Genomic DNA, 26104 nt, shown 5'->3' with positions numbered 1-26104 from the left:
TCCAGGTCACTTAAGTGCAGGCATGTGGAGGGACATGCTGACTACCTACTGGGTGCCATGGACTGTGCAGGAGACTTTCAGAAACTGTGTCCTTTTCTGCTCAGCTGTGCCACTTTATTGCCACTTTACAGAAAGTAAAATAAAGAAGTTGTTCCTGATCAAAGATAGAACGAGTACATTGGGAGCGGGGGAGTCTAAAGCCAGATCCAGTTTACCTCCCTTCTCTTTTCATTACAACAGAACCCAGAATGGCTGGGTCTGTGCATTTTCTGCTTGAAAATATAAAAGGCAAAACAAAACAAAACCAAAAAAAGGCAAAACAAAACAAAAAAAGGCAAAAAACATTTCTGCCCTTGATTTAGCTTGGCAGCAAAGAAGCTTCACAATTTCCCTTGCAATTTTCCCCCAAAGTATAAACTTTCAGGAGACAAGGAGGAGAAAAAAATAACAAACACTTAAAAAGAAATACAATTGCCTTTTTTAAAAAATATGATAAAAGGCCAAAGTAGGGTTTTAAAGAACATTTTTGAGAGGGGTTACTTGTTTTGTTTTTCCTTTTCAGAAAATAATCTCTGTGCTCTGTCATTTTTCAAAATGGGTAGTAAAAATAATTGGAATAAACACGGGCAGAAATTCTAAAACCTGGCCAGAGATCAGAGAAAACCCAGCTCTGCTGGACTCCATTCTCCCAGGGGAGCTCTCATTTCAGACAGGATGGAGGTATTAGGCGAAAGAAGGACCAGAGACAAAAGTACACAGACGCTTGTCCCTGCCGTGGGCTGAGCCTGCTACCGAGGTCGGTCGAGGCCCTGGCCCTGGTCCAAGGCATCCTCTCCATCTCCATCGCCAGCTGCTCGCAGCGCAATTCTGAAGCTGCTGGGAGCAGGCTGCCTGCCCGGAGCTTCAGACCTAAGGAAGTGACATGCCTGCCACCTTCATTCCAACGCCCCACCCCCACCCCAGTCCTCGCTCAGGTCCCAGGTCCCCTGGCCTATCTTCCGGTCCACAGCCATTGCCTCGGGTCATCGGGAAACTGTTAGCAAGAGTGACAAGGATCGTAGAAGCCCTCCTCTGGCTCTTTACCACACGCCACACACTGTTTTAAAAGCATTGCATCATTCTGAAAGCATCCTCATTCCCACCCCCCAACAACCTCAGTTCACCTGCGACTCCTATTTGACTCACGGAATCACAGCAGCCTACAATGTCAAGGAACTTGTCCACCGTCACACACAGCTCGTGGTGGCAGAGCTGGGGTCAACCCCCCAGGTGGGCTCCAGCCCCCCTCACCCTTAACCACAGGAAGCGAGGCTGGGAGAGCGGTGACTAGAAAGGGCATCATAGCTCACGGCAGAGCGTAGTCGCGGGCCAGGGCTCAGGACCCTGCACTGCTGTCCCCTCTCTTGGCCCTGATGGATAGGGCAGAGTCGTGCAGGCTGTAGGATTCTTGGGAAAGACCCACTGCTTCGTTACAGCGACCAAAAGTATCTCCCTGACCCCCTCTGTGAGGCCGTGTAGGGGAATCAGACGCACTTAGATTCAAACCCAGATCCCCAATTTACTAGCAATATGACCTTGTGCAACACTCTTAATCTCTCTGAGCCTCAGTTTTCTCATCTGTAAAACAGGGATTATGATTCCATTTTCACCTTCCTTCAAGAATCTCCATGAGGGTGGGATGAAAGGTGTCTGGGGAAGTGAGCTGTAAACTATAAAACACGAGACGGCTTCGCTACTCAAAGTGCAGTCCAGGGACCAGCTGCTTTGGCGTCCCTGAGAGGTTATTTGATAGGCAAAATCTTGGCCTTACCCTGACTTACTGACTCGGCATCTGCAGTGTTACCAGCCCCCAGGTAACGTGCATACACACTGCAGCCCGGGAGGTCCTGAGTGCAGGGCAGGGAGAGATAAGAGCTTGGAGGTCTGGCTGCTTATGAGAAGGTCTGACAGCTTCTGGGGAGGGTGGACAGGAAAGGGAGAGAGGAGTGAAGCTCCGTGAGATGGAGGGCCAGGATGGGCAGCTGCAGAGAGCCCAGGGCCTATGGCCCTACTGGGGACACCCCCGTATCACAGGCAGCCACATGAGCTTGCACAGGGCACACGGTGTGGACTCAGCTGGCCTCTGCCCGCAGCCTTCGTGTCTGCTCTGCAACTGAATCGCTCACCTGCAGGATGGGCCTCCCTGTCCCTTGCGCTGGGGGCAGCGTGGCTCCTCTCTAAACGCGTCTTGCGGGAAAGCAGCCCCAGACACTGAACAGGCTAAGCCATTGGGGCCCCGAGCTACCCAGCTCATCAACCTACCCTTTTTCAGATACACAGCTGGAGAGTCTCCACCCCTGCTCCTCGCTTTCACCTGGCACATCAGACTTCCAAAGCTGGTGGCCTTCGAGGTCCCCAGTGCATCTTCCTCCTAAACGTGGAAAGAGGCTGAATTATCGTCCGGTGACACTCAACAATTAAATTCAACAAACATTTATTAAACTCTAACCAAAGCTAGGCACGCGGCTTACAAAGATAAATAGAAGATTCCTGCTTCTTAGTTTCTCCCCATCTATTGAAGCACACAGACATGTAAGCAGTAAATTCCAGCCCAGAGTGTTAGCTGCAAAGACATGTGTAATAAAAGAGGAGATAATTACCCCTGAAGAAGGAGTGGTTAACTCCATTGAGAAAGGGGAGCTAGAAAATTTTCCCAGAAAAAGTGAATCTGGGTGGGGTTCTGACGTATAAATAAGAGTTTGTCAGGTGGAAACAAGAGAAGGGGGATTGTAAGCAGAAGAAACGGCAGAGATGGAGACCTGGGATCCTGTGGGTGTTTTCATTAACTAGGTCTAGTTGTTCTCAGGGACTGTCAGTTATGAGAGGGGTGTGATGGGAGGAGAGGGAGAGAGAGAGAGAGAGAGAGAGAGAGAGGCAGGGTCCAGCCCAGGGAAGACCTTGTTTGGCACACAGCTTGTACACAGGGAGGATCAGGGGAAGGTTCTTTAGCCTGGAAATGGGGAGGTCAGGCTTCTAAAGATCTTGCTGTTTTCCAGTGCCTCTGACCCCTAGGTCCAGAGCTCTTGCTGTGTGGGCGTGGTAGGCTAAATCTGTATCAATTTCTGTCTTGTTTCTAGTATTTTGCCCCCTCCCTGCCCCCACCCCCTGCAAAGTTGCCCAACTTTGAGTTTCCCAGTGCAATTTTGGGAATTTGGGGAGGGCAGAGGCTAAAACAAAGGCTATTTGAAGGCAACAGCTCTCCTTGCTTTTTGAAAAAAACCCAAACTCACTGAACAGATGATGGTCTGAGGAGGGAAGAAGGGCCTTTGAGGAGGCGGGATTCCTGCAGACTGAAAAGGACCTGAGTCTTGGGTCCCAGATTATAGGAGCCCTGGCCCCGTCTGCAGTCAGGCTCTGCTGGGTGGCGGTGGGCACTGAGGGAAGGGGCGGAGGTAACCCAAAGCACGGGGCCCCTGCCTCAGCAAGAGTCCCTTCCCCACCCCGAGCCTGCCCCAGACCCAGTGGCGCCAAGGGGCCTGAAGTTGGCTCCTGGGACCATGGCCTCAGCTCTGGGCTGAGTGGACTGATCCCTCACGGTCAAAGGCACTGCAGGGCCCCAGCCCCGGAGAGGAGCCTTACTAATGGTTGAGATGGAATCCCCGTCGACCTGATGTGTGGATAAGACACTAACAACCATGGTGACGACTAGGACAAAGGTCATTGAGCATTTCCTCTGCAGCAGAAACTGTCCTGTGAGTTTTCCCATGTATGACTTCACAACAGTCCTGTGACGCGGGTGCCGTTATCACCCCATATTTATGGGGGCTCTGAAGAACCAAGGTGCAAAAGAGCAACAAGCAAGTAGTGGGACTGGGACTTGAACCCAGGCAACCTGGCTCCAGAGTCGCCTTCTAACTACTCTCCCTGTAAGACAGTGTCTCTCGTGGGCTGAGGGGTTGAAGTTAGAGTTAGTTCTTCTTTTGTCTTTTTTAATAAAATGAAATGTTGTATACCTTGTAGACTAAAATCCACACTTACTGAGCAAGCAGCTGTCAGCAGAGGGTCAGATGATCAATAATCTAAGATACTGACTCACAGAAATGCCAGGTGCTTAGTAAGCGCTCAACAAATGTCAGCTCCTTCTGTTATTTTTAATTCTATAAGCTGGTTCTGATCCCTTAGGGAAACACAAGTAGCAGACATTCTTTAGATCAGGGATTCCCAAGGATGTGACAGTTGCCTAGGGAACCACTGTCACTGACAGCTGTGACCCTCAGACCACAAAGGACCTGACAGAAGTCTGGACAGAGGTGTCCCATTATTAGCAGAATCACTCACCATGGACCAGCCAAGATGTGGGAGCACCACCCGGACCCTGATAACAAATAAGCCCAGCCTGTCTGCACTGTCCCAGGGCAGGAGAGGTGACACTGAGAGCACGGCTCAGTACTGACCTTAATGGGTTAAGGTGGTGAGTTCTTGCTGAGTGTCACCAGTCTACTAGCCCATCCTCCCTCCCCCACCCCACCCCCTTTTCCCCCTGATATATCTTAAGGCAGGTCTGAATCATGATCACAAAAACAAACAAAGGCGCCGTCATCCTCCTCAAAATGCTTTAAACTCAAAGAAGTGAACGTGTCCTCAGCAATCTACTGTGTGTATGGAGTTAGTCTCTCAGATCCTCACCAGACTCCATCTTACCAATGACGAGACAGAGGTTAAGGAACCTGCACATGGTAAACAGCCCCAAAATGACAGGGTTGAGATTCAATCCAAGACAGCTCCCTACTTTTCTCAAGATCCTACAGCTCCAGGCCCCAGCTTGAGTCCTAAAATCCAGGGGTCCACCTTCCATGCGGTTTCTGGGCTGTCACTTATGAATATGCACTTGCACACAAGCACTGGTACCTGGTGCTGATGCAAAACTGCTAACAGGGGACTGCCCTGGTGGTGCAGTGGTTAAGAATCCACCTGCCAATGCAGGGGACACGGGTTCGAGCCCTGGTCTGGGAAGATCCCACACGCCGAGGAGCAACTAAGCCCATGCGCCACAACTACTGAGCCTGCGCTCTAGACCCCGTGAGCCACAACTACTGAGCCCGTGTGCTACAACTACTGAAACCCGCGCGCCTAGAGCCCGTGCTCCACAACAAGAGAAGTCACCGCAATGAGGAGCCCGCACACCGCAACTAAGAGTGGCCCCCACTCGCCACAACTAGAGAAAGCCCACATGCAGTAACGAAGACCCAACGCAGCCAAAAATAAATAAATAAAATAAATAAATGTATTAAAAAAAAACTGCTAACAAATCTATATGCCCTTAAATGTGAGATAAATGAGGTCTATGCAAAGAATGGATTGGTATGTTGCCATTAAAAAGAACAAGGGTCATTTTTTAGATACAGAAAGGTAAATATTATGTAAGAAAATCAAGGTAGAAAAGAATATGTATTGTAAAATATTAGCATGTAAACAAAAATGTTTTTATGTAATAAACACTTATAAACACATAGAAATGTTCTGGAAGGATCCATAAGGAATGGAGGAGTGAAAATGGAGATTTGCATGTGGCTAAGAGTTAGGAAGTTAGGAGAATTGCTTTTCACTGCATACCTTTCTGTCCTAATTCATGGTAACAATGAAATTGCTGATACCCGACCAGCTTTCACTCACTGAAACAGCAATTTCATGTGGTTCTAACTAATATTTAACTTTCTTTTCCGTTTTAAGCCATAATCATGTTTTACTTCTACAATGGGAAGGAATGCTGGGGTCTGGGGCTCAGAGAGACATATGGTATTTTGGTCTCTGGACAATGAATGTCCTGGTGTGTCCAGTGGCCCAAGCTACCCAATGAGATAAACAGGTGGGGGACAGAAGGAGGGGGCTCATCACTGAAATCCTCTTCTGATGGATCTGTCTGAAAATGGTGCTGCTCAGATAAACAGTCCCTAAGTTAACTTCATCCGGAGCCATCACTGGTCCTCTGCAGTTCCAATTTCCCGAAGTCCCATTGTTTTGAAGAAATGGAGGTAACGTGGGATCAGCTATTGACAATCTCATTCCATCACCTGATCAAAGTGGTGTCAATTCAATCAGGGCATGTCTGATGTAAGACAAGAGACAGACCCACCATGCAGCTGCCATGACTCACCCGACCAGAAGTTGTGCAGGCGAAGTTGTCACTTGCCCAAGCATAGAAATCGCAGGAGACTTGTGATCCCGCCGTGGACACTGTGAGGAAGCTGCAGGTGTCATCTAGTGCACAGTCTGCAAGCACCATGGGACAGTCACCCACCTGTCCCTCAGGAGATGCTGAGGACAGACGGACACATACCCCTACTCCCCGCCCCCCCCAAACACACACACACACAGTAACATGGGTTACAATGACTATTCATGGAGGACTGGAGGATTATGAGACAATGCTCGTAAAGATGAATACTCAATAAGTGGTAGTTGTTATTACCCATCCCTGGCCTGACCGCTGAAATAAACAGATACATCTCCTGATCTGGACAAAATGCTCTAGAAGGAACGAATGTCCTTCAATTCTGCTCCCTAACATCTGGCAGAGCCTCGTTCTTGGCAGGTGGTGGATACGCTATAAACTTCTAACTGAAATTATGAGTTGGATGCACATTTTGAGAATCGAGTGATTTACAAAGTATTTTTTATACCGTATATTTGATGATCATTTCAAGGGTTGTACTTGATGTGTCTTGCAAGATCAGCACAGCATATTCGTACGGCACCACCCAGGTGCCCGGCCCCTCACCTGCCAAGCACTGCGTCAGTGAGGACTCAGAACCGGGAACTTCGGACTTGACCAGCACAGCAACATCTGCATCGAAGATCACCTTAGATTCTGGGAGCTTCTCAAATTTCCTCATCACTGAAAGGAAAGCAAATCTGTGAGATTTGACTCTGAGGGGTCTGGGGCCGCTGCAGAGAAGCCAAAAAGAGTTTTAGGTCAAGAAATCACTTCCCACTCACAGCCCTTGGTCACACAGGTGTTCCAAAAAGAGAAATTCCCTTTTAAGTGTAGTTCCAGAATGCTGCCTCATGGCTAATACTGAGAGCTATAACTTGCCATGTCTCCTTTTTCCACCTCATTGTCAGGAAGTAAGAAGAATAATTTAATATTGTATTAGTCCTCACAACTTCCTTTTTCACATTGATATTGATTTTCTATCTAAATTTATATTTCCTTGTCCTTATCTTTTTTTTTAATTTTTTTTGCAGTACGTGGGCCTCTCACCGCTGTGGCCTCTCCCATTGCGGAGCACAGGCTCCGGACGCACAGGCTCAGCGGCCATGGCTCACGGGACCAGCCGCTCCGCGGCATGTGGGATCTTCCCGGACCGGGGCACGAACCCGTGTCCCCTGCATCAGCAGGCGGACTCTCAACCACCGCGCCACCAGGGAAGCCCATTGTCCTTATCTTTGAATGCTAGTGATATCTCATAATTATTTTATGTATAATTCTATAAATAAAATATTTTATTTATAATGATATCTCATATTTATTTTAAAACAACGTGTCCACTTTCTGGAAAGAAGTAAGTTATTTTTAAAAGACAAATAAAACGTGCACATGAGTTCACGTAAGTCTGAAAATGTGTCATGAGGCTCAGATATGTTTATGATAGTATTTGTTTAAATATGTTAGCATCTGTTTTCCCAGGTACCGTCAACACACCTGAGCTCCTATCTGTAGGAATGACACAGTCACATGCTCATGGAACTAGGTAAGAGAGGAGAAAGAAACAAAACTTCTCAAGGCTATGAGACTTGGAACTCACTTTTCACCAAGCAAAAAGCATTGCATGTAACTCTCAAGGAATGAGACTTATCTGACAAGCCAAAATGCCCAAGAGTGTCAATATTTTGCAGGTAACTATCAAAAACAAACCCTGAAGTGCATGAGTACTAGTTTTTTGCAGACGTGATTATAAACATGTACGTAAGCCCTCATTTGCACACACATCCACTGCTTTATAAAAGAGACTGTGTCTGAGTTGGTTTTCATTACGTCGATAAATTCAAAGCCATCCAAAGCAATATATTCTCAGTTTTCATAATAAGTGCAGAAAAAAGTTTATTACCTTTGGAGTGGGAATTGGAGAGGGCAGTATTAATATAATAGAAATGGCATGTATTAAGCCTTCAAAAATCTTGATATAAAAAATTCTAATTTTGAGAGGACCTTCAAGATGGCAGAGGAGTAAGACGTGGAGATCACCTTCCTCCCCACAGATACATCAAAAATACATCTACATGTGGAACAACTCCTACAAAACACCTACTGAATGCTGGCAGAAGACCTCAGACTTCCCAAAAGGCAAGAAACTCCCCACATACCTGGGTAGGGCAAAAGAAAAAAGCAAAAACAGAGAAAAAAGAATAGGGATGGGCTCTGCCCCTCTGGGAGGGAGCTGTGAAGGAGGAAAAGTTTCCACACACTAGGAAGCCCCTTCACTGGTGGAGACTGTGGGTGGCAGCGGGGAAGCTTCGGAGCCATGGAGGAGACCGCAGCCACAGGGGTGCAGAGGGCAAAGAGGAGAGATTCCTGCACAGAGGACCGGTGCCGACCGGCACTCACCAGCCCGAGAGGCTTGTCTGCTCACCCTCCAGGGCAGGTGGGGGCTGGGAGCTGAGGCTCGGGCTTTGGAGGTCGGATCCCAGGGAGAGGACTGGGGTTGGCTGCGTCAACACAGCCTGAACAGGCTAGTGCACCACAGCTAGCCGAGAGGGAGTCTGGGAAAAACTCTGGACCTGCCTAAGAGGCAAGACACCATTGTTTCTTGGTGTGCGAGGAGAGGGGATTCAGAGCACGGCCTAAACGAGCTCCAGAGATGGGTGCAAGCTGCGGCTGTAAGCACAGACACCAGAGACAGGCATGAGATGCTAAGGCTGCTGCTGTAGCCACCAAGAAGCCTGTGTGCGAGAGCAGGTCACTCTCCACACCTCCCCTCCCAGGAGCCTGTGCAGCCCGCCATTGTCCCGTGACTCAGGGACAACTTCCCCAGGAGAATGCACAGCACAACTCAGGCTGCTGCAATGTCATGCTGTCCTCTGCCGCCTCAGGCTCGCCCCACATTCCGTACTCCTCCCTCCCCCCGGCCTGAGTGAGCCAGAGCCCCCGAATCAGCCGCTCCTTTAACCCCGTCCTGTGTGGGCAAAGAACAGATGCCCTCAGGCGACCTATATGCAGAGGCGGGTCCAAATGCAAAGCTGAACCCAAGGAGCTGTGCTAACAAAGAAGAGAAAGGGAAATCTCTCCCAGCAGCCTCAGAAGCAGTGGATTAAATCTCAACAGTCAATTCCATGTACCCTGCATCTGTGGAATACCTGAAGAGACAATGAATCAGCCCAAAATTGAGGTGGTGGACTTTGAGAACAACTGTAGACTTGGGGTTTGCTGTATGCAACTGATTAGTTTCTGATTTTTATGTTTATCTCAGTATAGTTCTTAGTGCTTGTTATCATTGTGGATTTGTTTCTTGGTTTCCTTGCTCTCTTTTTTTTTATTATTTTTTAATTTTTTTTATTATATATATATTTTTTATTTCAATAACTTTATTTTATTTTATTTTTCTGTCTTTTTTTTCAACCTTTTCTTCTGAGCCGTGTGGCTGACAGGGTTTTGGTGCTCCGGCCGGGTGTCAGTCCTGAGCCTCTGAGGTGGGAGAGCCAAGCTCAGGACATTGGTCCACCAGCGACCTCCTGGCCCCACGTAATATCAGTCAGCGAGAGCTCTCCCAGAGATCTCCATCTCAAAGCTAAGACCCAGCTCCACTCAACGACCAGCAAGCTCCACTGCTGGACATCCCATGCCAAACAGCTAGCAATATAGGAACACAACCCCACCCATTAGCAGAGAGGTTGCCTAAAATCATAATAAGTTCAAAGACACCCCAAAACACACCACCAGGGGCAGTCCTGCCCACCAGAAAGACAAGATCCAGCCTCATCCACCAGAACACAGGCACCAGTCCCCTCCAGCAGGAAGCCTACACAACCCACTGAACCAACCTCACCCACTGGGGGAAGACACCAAAAACAACGGGAACTACAAAGCTGCAGCCTGCAAAAAGAAGACCCCAAACACAGTAAGTTTAGCAAAATGAGAAGACAGAGAAATACACAGCAGATGAGGGAGCAAGGTAAAAACCCACCAGACCAAACAAATGAAGAGGAAATAGGCAGTCTACCTGAAAAAGAATTCAGAGTAATGATAGTAAACATGATCCAAAATCTTGGAAATAGAATGGAGAAAATACAAGAAATGTTTAACAAGGACCTAGAAGAAGTATAGAGCAAACAATGATGAAAAAAACAATAAATGAAATTGAAAATTCTCTAGAAGGAATCAATAGCAGAATAACTGAGGCGGAAGAATGGATAAGTGACCTGGAAGATAAAATGGTGGGAATAACTACTGCAGAGCAGAATAAAGAAAAAGAATGAAAAGAATTGAGGACAGCATCAGAGACCCCTGGGACAACATTAAACACACCAACATTCAAATTATAGGGGTCCCAGAAGAAGAAGAGAAAAAGAAAGGGACTGAGAAATATTTGAAGAGATTATAGTTGAAAACTTCCTTAATATGGGAAAGGAAATAGTCATTCAAGTCAAGGAAGCACACAGAGTCCCATACAGGAGAAATCCAAGGAGAAACACGCCAAGACACATATTAATCAACCTAACAAAAAATAAATACAAAGAAAAATATTAAAAGCAGCAAGGGAAAAGCAACAAATAACATACAAGGGAATCCCCATAAGGTTAACAGCTGATCTTTTAGCAGAAACTCTGCAAGCCAGAAGGGAGTGGCAGGACATATTTAAACTGATGAAAGGGAAAAACCTAAAACCAAGATTACTCTACCCGGTAAGGATCTCATTCAGATTCGATAGACAAATTAAAACTTTTACAGACAAGCAAAAGCTAAGAGAATTCAGCACCACCATGCCAGCTTTACAACAAATGCGAAAGGAACTTCTCTAGGCAGGAAACACAAGAGAAGGAAAAGATGTACAAAAACAAACCCAACACAATTAAGAAAATGGTAATAGGAATATACATATCGATAATTACCTTATATATAAATGGATAAAATGCTCCAACCAAAAGTCATAGACTGGCTGAATGGATACAAAAACAAGACCCATATATATGCTGTCTACAAGAGACCCACTTCAGACCTAGGGATGCATATGGACTAAAAGTGAGGGGATGGAAAAAGATATTCCATGGAAATGGAAATCAAAAGAAAGCTGGAGTAGCAATACTCATATCAGATAAAATAGACTTTAAATAAAGACTTTTACAAGAGACAAAGAAGGACACTATATAATGATCAAGGGATCAATCCAAGAAGAAGATATAACAATTGTAAATATTTATGCATCCAACATAGGAGCACCTCAATACATAAGGCAAATGCTAACAGCCATAAAATGGGAAATTGACAGTAACAGAATAATAGTAAAGGACTTTAACACCCCACTTTCACCAATGGACAGATCATCCAAAATGAAAATAAATAAGGAAACACAAGCTTTAAATGATACATTAAACAAGATGGACGTAACAGATATTTATAGGACATTCCATCCAAAAACAACAGAATACACTTTCTTCTCAAGTGCTCAGGGAACATTCACCAGGATAGATCATATCTTGGGTCACAAATCAATCTTTGGTAAATTTAAGAAAATTGAAATCATATCAACTATCTTTTCCAACCACAACTCTATGAGACTAGACATCAATTACAGGAAGAAAACTGTAAAAAATACACACATGGAGGCTAAACAATACACTACTAAATAACCAAGAGATCACTAAAGAAATCAAAGAGGATTTCAAAAAATACCTAGAAACAAATGACAATGAAAACACAACAACCCAAAACCTATGGGACGCAGCAAAAGCAGTTCTAAGAGGGAAGTTTACAGCAATACAATCCTACCTCAAGAAACAAGAAAAATCTCAAACAGACAACCTAACTCTAAACCTAAAGCAATTACAGAAAGAAGAACAAAAAAACCCCCAAGTTAGCAGAAGGAAAGAAATCATAAAGATGAGATCAGAAATAAATGAAAAAGAAATGAAGGAAACGATCGCAAAGATCAATAAAACTAAAAGCTGGTTCTTTGAGAAGATAAACAAAATTGATAAACCATTAGCCAGACTCATAAAAAAAAAAAAGAAAGAAGAACTCAAATCAACAGAATTAGAAATGAAAAAAGAGAAGTAACAACTGACACTGCAGAAATACAAAGAATCATGAGCGATTACTACAAGCAACCATATGCCAATAAAATGGACAAATTCTTAAAAAAGCACAACCTTCCAAGACTGAACCAGGAAGAAATAGAAAATATGAACCAACCAATCACAAGCACTTAAAATGAAACTGTGATTAAAAATATTCCAACAAACAAAAGCCCAGGACCAGATGGCTTCACAGGAGAATTCTATCAAACATTTAGAGAAGCGCTAACACCTATCCTTCTCAAACTCTTCCAAAATATAGCAGAGGGAGGAACACTCCCAAACTCATTCTATGAGGCCACCATCACCCTGATACCAACACCAGAAAAAGATGTCACAAAAAAAGGAAACTATAGGCCAATATCACTGATGAACATAGATGCAAAAATCCTCAATAAAATATTAGCAAACAGAATCCAACAGCACATTAAAAGGATCATATACCATGATCAAGTGGGGTTTATCCCAGGAATGCAAGGATTCTTCAACATATGCAAATCAATCAATGTGATAAACCATATTAACAAATTGAAGGAGAAAAACCATATGATCATCTCAATCGATGCAGAGAAAGCTTTCGACAAAATTCAACACCCATTTATGATAAAACCCATCCAGAAAGTAGGCATAGAGGGAGCTTACCTCAACATAATAAAGGCCATATATGACAAATCCACAGCCAACATCATTCTCAATGGTGAAAAACTGAAACCATTTCCACAAAGATCAGGAATAAGACAAGGTTGCCCACTCTCACTGCTATTATTCAACATAGTTTTGGAAGTTTTAGCTACAGCAATCAGAGAAGAAAAAGAAATAAAAGGAATACAAATCGGAAAAGAAGAACTAAAACTGTCACTGTTTGCAGATGACATGATACTATACATAGAGAATCCTAAAGATGCTACCAGAAAACTACTAGAGCTAATCAATGAATTTAGTAAAGTAGCAGGATACAAAATTAATGCACAGAAATCTCTTGCATTCCTACACACTAATGATGAAAAATCTGAAAGAGAAATTAAGGAAACACTCCCATTTACCATTACAACAAAAGGAATAAAATACCTAGGAATAAACCTACCTAAGGAGACAAATGACCTGTTTGTAGAAAACTATAAGACACTGATGAAAGAAATTAAAGATGACAGAAACAGATGGAGATATATACCATGTTCTTGGATTGGAAGAATCAACATTGTGAAAATGACTTTACTACCCAAAGCAATCTACAGATTCAATGCAATCCCTGTCAAACTACCAATAGCATTTTTCACAGAACTAGAACAAAACATTTCACAATTTGTATGGAAACACAAAAGACCCCAAACAGCCAAATCAATCTTGAGAAATAAAAATGGAGCTGGAGGAATCAGGCTCCCTGATGTCAGACTATACTACAAAGCTACAGTAATCAAGACAGTATGGTACTGGCACAAAAACGGAAATATAGATCAACGGAACAGGATAGAAAGCCCAGAGATAAACCCACGAACATATGGTCACCTTATCTTTGATAAAGGAGGTAAGGATATACAGTGGAGAAAAGACAGCCTCTTCCATAAGTGGTGCCGGGAAAACTGTACAGCTACATGTAAAAGAATGAAATTAGAACAGTCCCTAACCCCATACACAAAAATAAACTCAAAATGCATCAAAGACCTAAATGTAAGGCCAGACACAGTAAAACTCTTAGAGGAAAACATAGGCAGAACACTCTATGACATAAATCACAGCAAGATCCTTTTTGACCCACCTCCTAGTGAAATGGAAATAAAAACAAAAATAAACAAATGGGACCTAATGAAATGTAAAACCTTTTGCACAGCAAAAGAAACATAAACAAGATGAAAAGACAGTCCTCAGAATGGGAGAAAATGTTTGCAAACAAAGCAACTGACAAAGGATTCATCTCCAAAATATACAAGCAGCTCATGCAGCTCAATATCAAAAATCAAACAACCCAATCCAAAAATGGGCAGAAGGCCTAAATAGACATTTCTCCAAAGAAGACATACAGATTGCCAACAAACACATGAAAGGATGCTCAACATCACTAATCGTTAGAGAAATACAAATCAAAACTACAGTGAGGTATCACCTCACACCAGTCAGAATGGTCATCATCAAAAATTCTACAAACAATAAATGCTGGAGAGGGTGTGGAGAAAAGGAACCCTCTTGCACTGTTGGTGGGAATGTAAATTGGTACAGCCAGTATGGAGAACAGTATGGAGGTTCCTTAAAAAACTAAAAACAGAATTACCATATGACCCAGAAATCCCAGTACTGGGCATATATACCCTGAGAAAACCATAAATCAAAAAGAGTCATGTAACACGATGTTCATTGCAGCACTATTTACAATAGCCAGGACGTGGAAGCAACCTAAGTGTCCACTGACAGATGAATGGATAAAGAAGATGTGGCACATATATACAATGGAATCTTACTCAGCCATAAAAAGAAAGGAAATTGAGTAATTTGTAGTGAGGTGGATGGACCTAGAGTCTGTCATACAGAGTGAAGTAAGTCAGAAATAGAAAAACAAATACCATATGCTAACACATATATATGGAGTCTAAAAAGAAAAAAAGAAAAGGTTCTGGAGAACTTAGGGGAAGGACAGGAATAAAGACGCAGATGTAGAGAATGGACTTGAGGACATGAGAAGAGGGGAAGGGTAAGCTGGCATGAAGTGAGAGAGTGGCTTGGACATATATACACTACCAAATGTAAAATAGGTAGCTAGTGGGAAGCAGCCACATAGCACAGGGAGATCAGCTCAGTGCTTTGTGACCACCTAGAGGGGTGGGATAGGGAGGGTGGGAGGGAGACACAAGAGGGAGGGAATATGGGGATATGTGTATACGTATAACTGATTCACTTTGTGATACAGCAGAAACTAACACAACATTGTAAAGCAATTATACTCCAATAATGATGTTAAAAAACAAATTCTAATTTTACAAAGTAAAAAACAAATTCTAATTTTACAAAGTGGTCCTTCATTGATCACTGAAGTTGCCAAGTTCATGTGCTCAGCCCATACTCAGTCCCTCCACTCTCATCTCCTCCTCTCTTTTTTATTTTTTATACTCCTTGTTATCTTATTTATAGGGACCAGAAGCTGCAGTCCAGCAAACACCACGTTATATGCAGCCAGTGTCCCTGAGGCTTGGTTGATATGGACCAGCAGCTTACAGCATTCTAGGAGACTAAATAAAATTTGAAACATTTTTCAGTTTCCAATTAAAATCTTCTCAGGAGCCATAAATGCTGTAAGTTTAGCACTTCAGTTAGAGAATCTGCTGGTTTTCACACAAGGGACACCTTGGTGATGGAGGTCCTGACATTTCAGAGTTCTGTGAAGAAGCTCATTGACAAACAGAACAGAAACAATTTATGAACTGAGCTACCAATGATTCCATGGAATATTGAGTTAGTGTGCAGATTTATACATTCTGTTGGTGTAATCTGCCACATGCCTTGCAGATAGTTACGAATTTACATACATAACAGATATTTGCAAATGTTTTGGGGAAAGTATAAAGGGTCAGCATCTGGGCACATCGCTCTATTTGATCACGATTCCGCACAGCGTACTGTGGCTATTTATGTGCCTGTCTCTTTCCAAGACAAGGATAATGTTCTGATGATATGTGAACACCCGCCAGCTAGGATAGTGACAGATATATACTAGTTTCCTACTTATTGGATGGATGGATGACTGCCAAAATCATTACAACACCAGGAAACCAGGGCAGAAGGTTATGAAGACGGTGTAATTCCAATGGTAGGCGTATTCCTCTGTTTGAGCACTTGACATGGAATATGAAGTCTTTGGTGTGGACCAACAAAGGGCAGAACTAGAAAACTGGATCTAGAGTTAAAGGGAAGATGAGCTTGAAATATTTCCACCGGCCAAGGTCTAAACAAAGGGTTTACCACAGGCAATGTCAGAAAGATCAAGGGGGCCACGCTGAAGTTGCAGCAGAGAGAGATAAGGTGTGGAGGCAGTTGGCAATGGGGAAGGGGCACTAGCTCTGGAGTCAGCCAGTCCTGATGCCACCGCCCTCACCAGCTCTGTGTCCTGGGCATGTCTCAGCCTCTGAGAGTCTCAGCTGCCTGGTGTGAGGAATAAACAGAGCAGCACGGAGTACCTGGTACCAACTCAGGAAATGCTGGGTCCCTCTGCCCCCTGCAGGGACACCCCGCCTCGGTGTCGGGGCTTGTCAGACTGGCTGCAGGAATTCAGGTGGTGGGAGAATCCCTTTCCCTGATGACCTTTAGGAAATAGTTCCAAAGAAGCCCAGATAATTAGAGCCATTCATTCATTGTGTCGACAAGCGCCAGCTACTCTCGGATAGAACAAAAAGAAAGATACAGGTCTAGCCGCAAAGGAACATGTCGTCTAATGAGGCTAGAGTCCAGAGAGGGCCCTGAGGCGGTGCAATTCTACTGTATCCTGTATAATTGCTTTACAATGGTGTGTTAGTTTCTGCTTTATAACAAAGTGAATCAGTTATACATATACATATGTTCCCATATCTCTTCCCTCTTGTGTCTCCCTCCCTCCCACCCTCCCTATCCCATCCCTTTAGGTGGTCACAAAGCACTGAGCTGGTCTCCCTGTGCTATGCGGCTGCTTCCCACTAGCTATCTATTCTACGTTTGGTAGTGTATATATGTCCATGCCTCTCTCTCACTTTGTCACAGCTCACCCTTCCCCGTCCCATATCCTCAAGTCCATTCTCTAGTAGGTCTGTGTCTTTATTCCTGTCTTACCCCTAGGTTCTTCGTGTCATTTTTTTTTCTTAAATTCCATATATGTGTTAGCATGCGGTATTTGTCTTTCTCTTTCTGACTTACTTCACTCTGTATGACAGACTCTAGGTCCATCCACCTCATTACAAATAGCTCAATTTTGTTTCTTTTTAGGGCTGAGTAATATTGCATTGTATATATGTGCCACATCTTCTTTATCCATTCATCCGATGATGGACACTTAGGTTGTTTCCATCTCCGGGCTATTGTAAATAGAGCTGCAATGAACATTTTGGTACATGACTTTTTGAATTATGGTTCACTGAAGAATTTTAAGGGGAATTGTATAAGTAGAATTGCCTCTTAACTGCTCTGAAGCACCATGGGCAAGTCATTGGATGGAGGCAAGGCTGGAGCAGAGAGATGAATCAGGAGGCTACAGCAGTGATCCACATGTCTGAGGATCCAGGTCGGACAGAGGGAGGTGGTGTCGGGATGTGGAAGGGGCACCGTCCTCGCCGGTGGATACCTTTTCGGGGAATTACACAGCTGACCTCTATGCGCTTCGCCTTTTCTAGGGGACAAAAACCTCAATAATGAGACTTCAATTCCATGCCCAAAGAGAAAGATCTCAAAGTCAAGTTGAAAGGATTCTGAGACAGCGTGCTGCAATCCCAGTGGGGGCCCAGCTTCTTAACATGGAAATCCTCCTGCATATCCAGAAAGGGAAATCTAAGCTCCAAGCTTTGCATAAGAAGCCAAGATGCTGAGGACCAACCTGGAGGCTATTCATAAACCTGTACTTCAGGGAGGCGTCATCAAAGTTGGCAAAGCTGAGCTGCTCCTCATAAACATTTCTGGTGCCACTGATTAAACTGGTCTTTCTGCTCCAGATGAACACAGGGCAGAACAAGCCAGGAAATGCTTTACAAAGTGCGCATTACAATCCGCACAGCCAAGCCGCGGTACGGATGCAAAGAGGGCCAGAGTTAAGATGCAAGCACCCAGAATGGCCAGTAATCACCGTGGTCCTTGGGCAAGTTGCTTTCCCTCTGAGGACGTCTTCTCCCTCATTTGTAAAGGATAACAAAGATCTGCCTAACTGATCTCTTAAAGCACTTCCAGCTCTAACTCCCCAATTGCTATTTCTGCCCAAGAGGAGGGATACTGACAAATAATAATAAAGATTTTCATTGGATTTGCAATTTATCCATGGACAGACACACACACACCCTTGGCATTCATTAACACTTCACTAAGGCATTAACAATCCCATTTTACAGATGGGGAAACTGTTGAATATAAGTGACTTGCCCAGCACTGCACGACCAGGGAAGGGCACCACTGGGATTAAGTTAGTTCTGGTCCCACTCCCACGCACCTAGGATTATAGGACTCCTGTCAGTTCTTTCGCACCCATTATCTCATTGAAGAGCTGGGCTCAATGTTTGGTATCTTCATAGGATAATATTGACCCTCACGGTGTCTCAGGAGGCAAGCAGGAGGCTTCTGGGGTGATGAGCATCAGAGAAGTTGAGCGATTTGCTCTGGGTAACCCAGCAAGTAACATGGAAGAAGGACTGGCACTCGGGTCTTCCCCCAACATTCCACTGAGGGAGAAACGCTGACCAGCTTTTTGGAGGCAAGCTGCCCACAAGAAAGGAAACCTCAGCAGACGAATGATTTTTAAATTCATTTCTCATGATGCTGAAGCATTTAGGGGTGAGGTTTCATGATGTCTGAAATATACTTTCCAATGATTAAAAGAGAGAGAGAAAGAGCAAAACAATAACAATTTTTGGATCTGGGTGACGAGTATTTGTTCTTCCTACTATTCTTTCAACTCCTACACAGGTTAAAAGTTTTTGAAATGAAAGGTTGGGGACAACTGCATCTCACATGTCTCTCCCCTTCTAGAAAGCCCTTGGGATTACAGGCCCTGTCCCCAGGAGTGGCTGACTTAACGGCCTGCACGTACTCAGACACTGGGCGTCCATCAGCAGGGCCTCCGTCTCTGACCACGGCAGCCTCTGCCCCTCGGCGTCCACGCAGAAGGCCTTCCCGCTGGCCCCATCCCTCTGGCTGGCTCGGTACTGGCCGTCCTGGTCACACCGCAGGCCTGCCTCATTCTTCTGACAGCCAGTGACACCTGGAACCAAAGATGGATACAGCTCTCAGTGCCGTGCCTCTGGGGTCCCCTCCCTGCCAGACCCCAGGCTCCCAGTCCTTGATCAGACGTCCAAGTCACACGTTGGAGCCAGACACCCCCCAGCTTAAAACTTGTCAGTGTCGCCACCCCGACCAAAAGACAAAGTCTGGGCTCGCCTTTGGGCCACTAAGGCCGCTGTGACCTGGCCCCACCCATCTGACCCTGCACGTGCCCCTGTGTGTCCACAGTCGGCCTGGAACGCACCGCCTGCTCTGATACCATTTGCTGGGACTCAGGTTCTGCCCCCCGGTTCTTCTCCTGGTGCACCCTTCTCCCCAGTCTGCAAGGAGTTAACTCTTCACCGGCCAGTCCTCATTTCCTCAGGGAAGCCCCCAGACCCCTTGACGCCCGAGTGTTACACACTCGCCTCTTGACCCCTACCTCTGCTCAGAGCCGGCACAGTTATCATTTCCATTGGTCTGCGGGAAGGAACGGTTTGCAGCTGTCTGACTCCCTCCCAAGCAGGCAAGGACCTCATCTGGCTTTGCTCCCTATTTTATTCCAGTACCTTGCTCAGTGTCTGACATATAATACAAGCCTCCTACCCGTCCCAGGCTTTGACACTGTGATTTATAATAAGAAATATGTGCTTGGTCTTTATCCCCATTTCTGGAAGCTGACATTCAGAGAAGGAAGGTGACTTGGCCGAGGTCACAGTGCCAGTAGGAGGGAGCATGGGGATGGAAATGGGGTTGGGGGGCGGCGAGCCTCCGCCTCCCCCTCTGCTCCCTGCCATGTAGGCAGCACCCGCTCCACAAAGATCAGCGCTCTGCAGGGACCTCCTTTCAAGAAAGGATTCCTCGGGGCCGTGTGACAACACTTCATGTCATCCCAAACCACAGTGTCTGGAGCCAACGTGTGCAAACTGAGCGGGACGCCCGGGTGTCAAGGACACTCTGAGTTCCTGGGGAAGAGTTTCTCGTCCAGAAGGAATGTCAGACTTCCGGCCTAGGAAATTCCTCTATTTACTTTCTTGGAAATACTGCCCTATTTCCACTGCTCTCCTGACCAAGGAAACTGCCTCTGTCACAGAAGGTGACTTGACCTCTTTTGATTATTTTACAATTCTAAACACTACTCTGATTTTAAGCAATGCCTCATGTTGACACCATTTCAGACTAACATGAAAAGATTTGCGACAAGCCAAGTTATGGGCCCCTGCTAGAGAAAACCCAACACTCTCCAGTTGACTGTTAAGTAAATAGGCCAAGTGAAATCACATGACATACAGGAAGGCCACTGGTACACACAGTCCTGACAGATTCATGGGGCCAGAAAGGGAATATGAGCTACACAGTGGTAATGATCGTAGGTGGAAAACATCTTCCACTTCTTAATCTGATAACACTGACTTACAAAAATCAGAAGTTTCAGAATCAGACAATGCCAAGATCAAAGGCCAGCTACGTCACTTTCTAGCTGAGCGACTTTAGCTAAATTTCTTCCGTGAGCCTTAGCCGTTTTATACGTAAAAGTTGGGTTCATAATGTTTACCTAGAAGGGGAGTTGGGAGGATTGAATGAAGCAACACGGGCAAAATGTCTGGCCTAGCTCCTGACAGAGCACAGGCATTCAGAGGTGGTGCCCTTTGGATTACGGTCTGTATCCAGTGGTTCTCAAGGGTGGACAATTTTGCCCCCATCTAGGAGACATGTGGCATTGTCTGGAGACAGTTTGGTTGTCAGAACTTGGTGTGCATGGGTGGTACTACTGGCATCTAATAGGTAAGGAGCAGTGATGCTGCCAGATAAACATCCTATCATGCAAGGGACAGCGCTCCAAAACGAAGAATTATCTGTCTCAAAATTTCAGTAGTAACAAGGTCGAGATGTCCTGCAGTGTCCCCGTGACACTGTAGGGTTTCTCTTTCAAAGTGGGACCCTTTAGAACTTACAGTGAGTCTGGCTGAAAGCTCCATCGGAAATGGTCGTTCTGCCCACAGGACAAGGGACGCAGGCCAGGCTACCTGCCTGTTCTTGGTAGAATCCAGCAGGACAGGGAATACACTGCTCATCCTGAAAATAGCTTCCTTCAGGACACTTAACTAGAAAAGAGAAACAGAGCAATGAGGTTAAAGAACAAGACACTAGCTTTATAGTTACAACCTCAGAACACACAGGGTCTCTGAAACTCCAAAATCAGACAAGAGCTCATTCATTTAACAAACGGCCCACTGAGAATCTGCTGTGCGTCAGGCTCTAAGAGTAGGGGATAAGCCGTGAAGAGGGTCGACAAAGTTCCTGCTCTCCAGGAGCTGATGGGCTGGTAGGATGAGAGGGTGTCCAACCAGAATGTCGGAGTTGAGTGAAATGAAGCAGGAGCAGAGGGCACGATAGTGAGGAAGGCCCCTCTGAGAGGCGGCACGTGAGACCTGATGGGTGAGGAATACCCTAGGCCAAGATGCAGAAGAGAATTCTGTGCAGAGAGAACAGCAAGTGCGAAAATCCTGAGGCAGGAATGAGTTTGGATTATTCGAGGAATGGAAAGATAAAAGCCAGCTGCTGAGCTAGAGCTTACTAGACAAAGAGAAGGTTGTCACGGGGTGAAGTGGAGAACATCTTGAAAGATGAGTGCCCCTCCATAGGTTGCCGTGGGAATATGGGAGAGCACAGTGGTGGGTGCAAACTTTGGGGTCAGACAGATCAGGTAAAATCCCCCACCCCACTCTACCTAAATGCCTCTGGACTTCCCTGAGGCTCCATTTTCTCCTCTGTAAAAAAAGGATTAATAATATTATCCCGTTGGAGTGCAGTGATGATGTACAGAAAGCACATATCATAATGCCAGACTCATAGGTGCTCAACACATGGTAATTCGTTCTAGACTTGAGGGAGTCATTCCTGGCAGCCAACCTCAGCACCTACTCTGTCCAAACAGGGTGCCCTCCCTCTGTGGGGTGATTTCAACAATTCAGCACCATTTCACTCGCATGTGGCCTCTCCCGCTTGGTCAGTCGGTGATGGCATGGCTCAGACCTGGGACTACCGGGAGGCGAGTGAGACGCCCAGGGTACAGGACTGACAGAGGCCCTCACAGTTGGCTTGTTGAGTCTGATTTACTCAGAAACTCCAAGTGTGACCCTGAGAGTGAGGACCTACTCACGTCCTGCAGCCTGGATGCCTCATTCACCTCACTCGTCTCCTCCCTGTGCTCCCCTGTCAATCAGCAGTCTTTCTGTCCCCCTGATTCTAACATTCCCAACCCTTCCTAATTTGGCTCCTCCAATATGATACGAGCTGAGAAACTAGAAACCCAAACTGGACAGATGCATGCCGCATAAGGGTTCTAAGTTGGTGTCCAAGAGCCCTGCTCTGAGACGAGTGCGTGAACTTGGCCACACGGATTCCGACAGCTCAGAGAAGGGGATGGCGGAGGAGGTTCTATTTTGTCTTTTTTCTTGATTCAGGGTTGTGTTCTGGAGATTTTTCCAAATAACTTCTAGAAGAAGTGAGCTGCTACCCAGTAAGGGTGGGAGCCAAAAGCGTGCCCACTCTTGGGGGTGCTTTGTGCCTGGCACTCCTCTATGTGCCACGTGTACATCACTACAGCATACCCAGGAGTTAGCGTTCTACCCGCACTTCACAGATGAGAAAGCTGAGCCTCAGGACATTCATGCATGACGCCCCCAGCATGCTCTTCTGAAAAGGGCAGGGAGGAAGTAAAATTATAGAACGTGCCAAGCACAGTGCCAGGTATTACAATGTCACCATGCTATGGGAAAGCTATCAGCGCCATTCTAGCCTGGAGAAAACTGATGTTCAAGGGCAAGGTCAACTAGGCAGCGAGATGACAGGGGTGGGATTCAAGCCCCCTTCTCGCCAAACCAAAGCCTTTTCTCCACACACCAATTCAACCACCTTCCTTTGACGAAGAAGTGAGCACAAACGTGTAGGATGTGCTCAAACGGAGCCAGTGTGGATCTGAGAGCTACTCTCTTGAGCGTGCATATGTGTGTGGTGTTTCTGAGTAAATCAGAAACTCCAGGCACACCCTGGAAACTGAATGGTGTGTTTTCCGGCCTGCCCTGTGCCTTGCACATCCTCGCTCAGAGAGCGGGGTTTCGTTACTTCTACGAGCCACATTGTTGATCTTCTCTGGTATTTTTACCTCAGTACTGTGGCTGTTTTTTCAAGTAGTCTCCAAGTTCATTGCTAAAGGAAAACAAAACCTTTTAAGCCAGCCTTAGTTGCTGCCTCTGAACCCAAGGTGCAGGTGAAGGGGCAGAAAAAGGAGAGCTGGGAATTTTTGCTGCCATGCATTTCAGGCCTCTCGACCACACGCAAGGAACCTGTGTTCTGTTTCTTTCCATATCTGACGTCAAGAGTCTTTTCCACCCGAAGGAACCTTTGTGAACATCACGGTGAGGCTCCGTTGCCTCCTTCCCCAGCAGGTGGGTCCTCCTAGAGACCCTGAGTCCGCCGCAACAACTGGATGTCTATCCCTCAGTTAAATCCCTTCATGGAAATCACTGGGAAATCCCTGGTGCCTCAGTTCCCTCTGCCGTAAAATGAGGCAATTTGGCCAATTTGAGTTTGCAAGTTTCACAGAGCTTTGGGGTTATGCCATCCGTCTAGTCAACCCATTCCCAAAGTCCCCAAACAACAGCAGTCGTGTTTCTGCTGAAGAAAAATATCTGAGGAAGCATAACTGCCCTTCACTCCTTAGCCTGCTTTGCTCAACCCCACCCCTGGCCCCGTCACTCTCCAACTTAAAATTCGCCCCTGGTGACCTCACCAAACCCAGCCCCTTGCTGTGCCCCCAGGCCTCTCCCATTCTGGTCCTCTCCTATCTCTCAGGCCCCATTCTCCTGCCACGCAAACCACGTGCACTGCCCCCATAATGCCACAGCACCTCGTAACTCCCTGCTTTTGTACTAATCTCCATTTCTGGAATGTGCTTCATCACTTTAGCGAACTTGACACGGGGGCGTACACACGTACACACACACACACACACACACACACACACACACACACACACACACCCCTTCTTGTCTGCTCTTGTCCAAGCGACAATTTTAACTAGCCTTTAAGACTTCGCGCCGGCCTTTACTACCCCAGCAAGCCGTCCCTGACTGTCCTGACTGGGATGCAAAAGGCTTTTCACATGGTATTTTAGCTGTCTTTTCACTTAACCTCGCTTCAGCTAGACTGTGAGCTCCTTGAAAGTTGGAGCTATGACTTTTGCTTCCCTAAGAATGTCACATGGTATTTGACACATAATTATATTTTGAAAGGTTGGATGGAATGGATGGATGGATGGATGGATGGATGGAAGGATGGATGGATGGGAGGACTGATGGAAGGAAGGACGGATGCTTGCATGGACAGATGCATGAATAGAAAGAAGGAAGGAAGGAAAGGAGGGAGGGAGGAAGGAAACAAGACATAACATGTTACTTCAGGAAAAAATCCGTAGAGAACTAGCTCTATTATAAGAATTTGCAGTGAACGAGTGACAGTGAACGGTGTTCAGAATGGAAATGGAAAATCCAGACAATTTCTCTGGGATTCTCCTTAATGGAACAACCTGGTATGAAGGTTGCCAGGAGGTAATTCTGAGGGGAAGCCACCTGGCTGGCAGTGAGGCAAGAGGGTGAACGTAACTGACCGCGTGGGAGGTGCAAACAAAGCCTCCACCCCTTGCAGTAGGCACTGCCTAGATTAAGGCTGCTACGTCTGCCTGAGTCAGGGGGGTGGACATTCCCACCGGTCTCCCTGAGTCACTGTCCCCCTGGAGACCATCCAGATTGGCCCCCCAAGACGACACACAGAAACCCTGCCTTATCTCCACAGGACAATGCTCTGCTTGTAGCCTCACAGCTGTATTCCAGATGTGCTTCAGAAGGAAAAAGAGCCAGTAAGAATAGATACAAGAATCCGAGGGCGTGATTTCACCAAGAGCCCTTGTTGAGAAGGGAGACTTGTGAATCACCGGACAGAACAAAGAATTTGGAAACAGCAGGGCTGAGTTTAAATCTCACACGGACAATTAACAACAAAACAATGTGCTGAAGTTTCACTTTGTGTGAAGCAATGTGCTTTGTATCCATTATATTCAGCTATGCAAACCACAGTCCCCACGAAATAGGTACTACTGTCCCTGTTTTCCAGATTACGCCTAGTGAAGGTGGGCAGTGTCCCAAGAACCCACACTGAGAAGGTGCTGGAGCTAAGACTTGAACCCAGGTCTACCTGACTTCCAAGGGCAGTTTCCTCACACTCTTAACTCTATGCCCCCCAGCTGCTTCGTCCACCCCATGGCATTAAAAATACCTGACATCCTGGACCAGAGCAATGCAGAAATTCAATAGAGAATGGATGTTATCATTGATACTGGAGAAAATCCAGGGCTTTTGGTACAGCTTTTGTGAATTCCATTCTGGACCTTTCTAACCATTTGGAGTGAGGGGTGGGGCTGAATGGTGTGATCAACAATGCTCTGTAACTTGGTAAAAAGCTGCCGCAGTTGAAGAACAGAATGTAGGTTTGTGTAGAGCTAGGATGGGTAGACTACAGCCCTCAGGCCAAATTCAGCTCACCTTCCGTTTGGCAAGCAAAGTTTTATTAGGACACAGCCACGTTTCTCTCCCCACAATGGACGAGCTGAGTCCACGAGACAGAAACAGAATGGTCTGCAAAGGCTAAAAGACTTGCTTTGAGCCGCAAGGCACAGGGATATTAGCTCGGTGCTTTGTGACAGCCTGGAAGGGTGGGATGGGGAGAGTGGGAGGGAGGGAGACGCAAGAGGGAAGACATATGGGAACATATGTATATGTATAGCTGATTCACTTTGTTATAAAGCAGAAACTAACACACCATTGTAAAGCAATTATACCCCAATAAAGATGTTTAAAAAAAA

At 45.9% G+C, this 26104-nt stretch overlaps 1 protein-coding gene across 2 annotated transcripts in view; it reads right to left on the bottom strand.

Moving 5' to 3' along the window:
• TG (thyroglobulin) overlaps positions 1–26104 on the bottom strand; it is a 244126-nt gene that overhangs the window by 172606 nt on the left and 45416 nt on the right. For both annotated transcript variants that reach the window (XM_032609643.1, XM_032609642.1), the window contains 5 exons: positions 21138–21287; positions 19013–19183; positions 6758–6874; positions 6134–6249; positions 2302–2410 (listed from right to left, as the gene is read on the bottom strand). In XM_032609643.1, coding sequence (XP_032465534.1) covers positions 2302–2410; positions 6134–6249; positions 6758–6874; positions 19013–19183; positions 21138–21287 — 663 coding nt within the window. The remainder of the gene's footprint in view (positions 1–2301; positions 2411–6133; positions 6250–6757; positions 6875–19012; positions 19184–21137; positions 21288–26104) is intronic.

This window comes from Phocoena sinus, chromosome 17 (genome assembly GCF_008692025.1).
Source record: "Phocoena sinus isolate mPhoSin1 chromosome 17, mPhoSin1.pri, whole genome shotgun sequence".
Taxonomy (NCBI): Eukaryota; Metazoa; Chordata; class Mammalia; order Artiodactyla; family Phocoenidae; genus Phocoena; species Phocoena sinus.
Note: the sequence above shows the minus strand (reverse complement) of the source record. Positions and strands in the feature narration are given on the sequence as shown.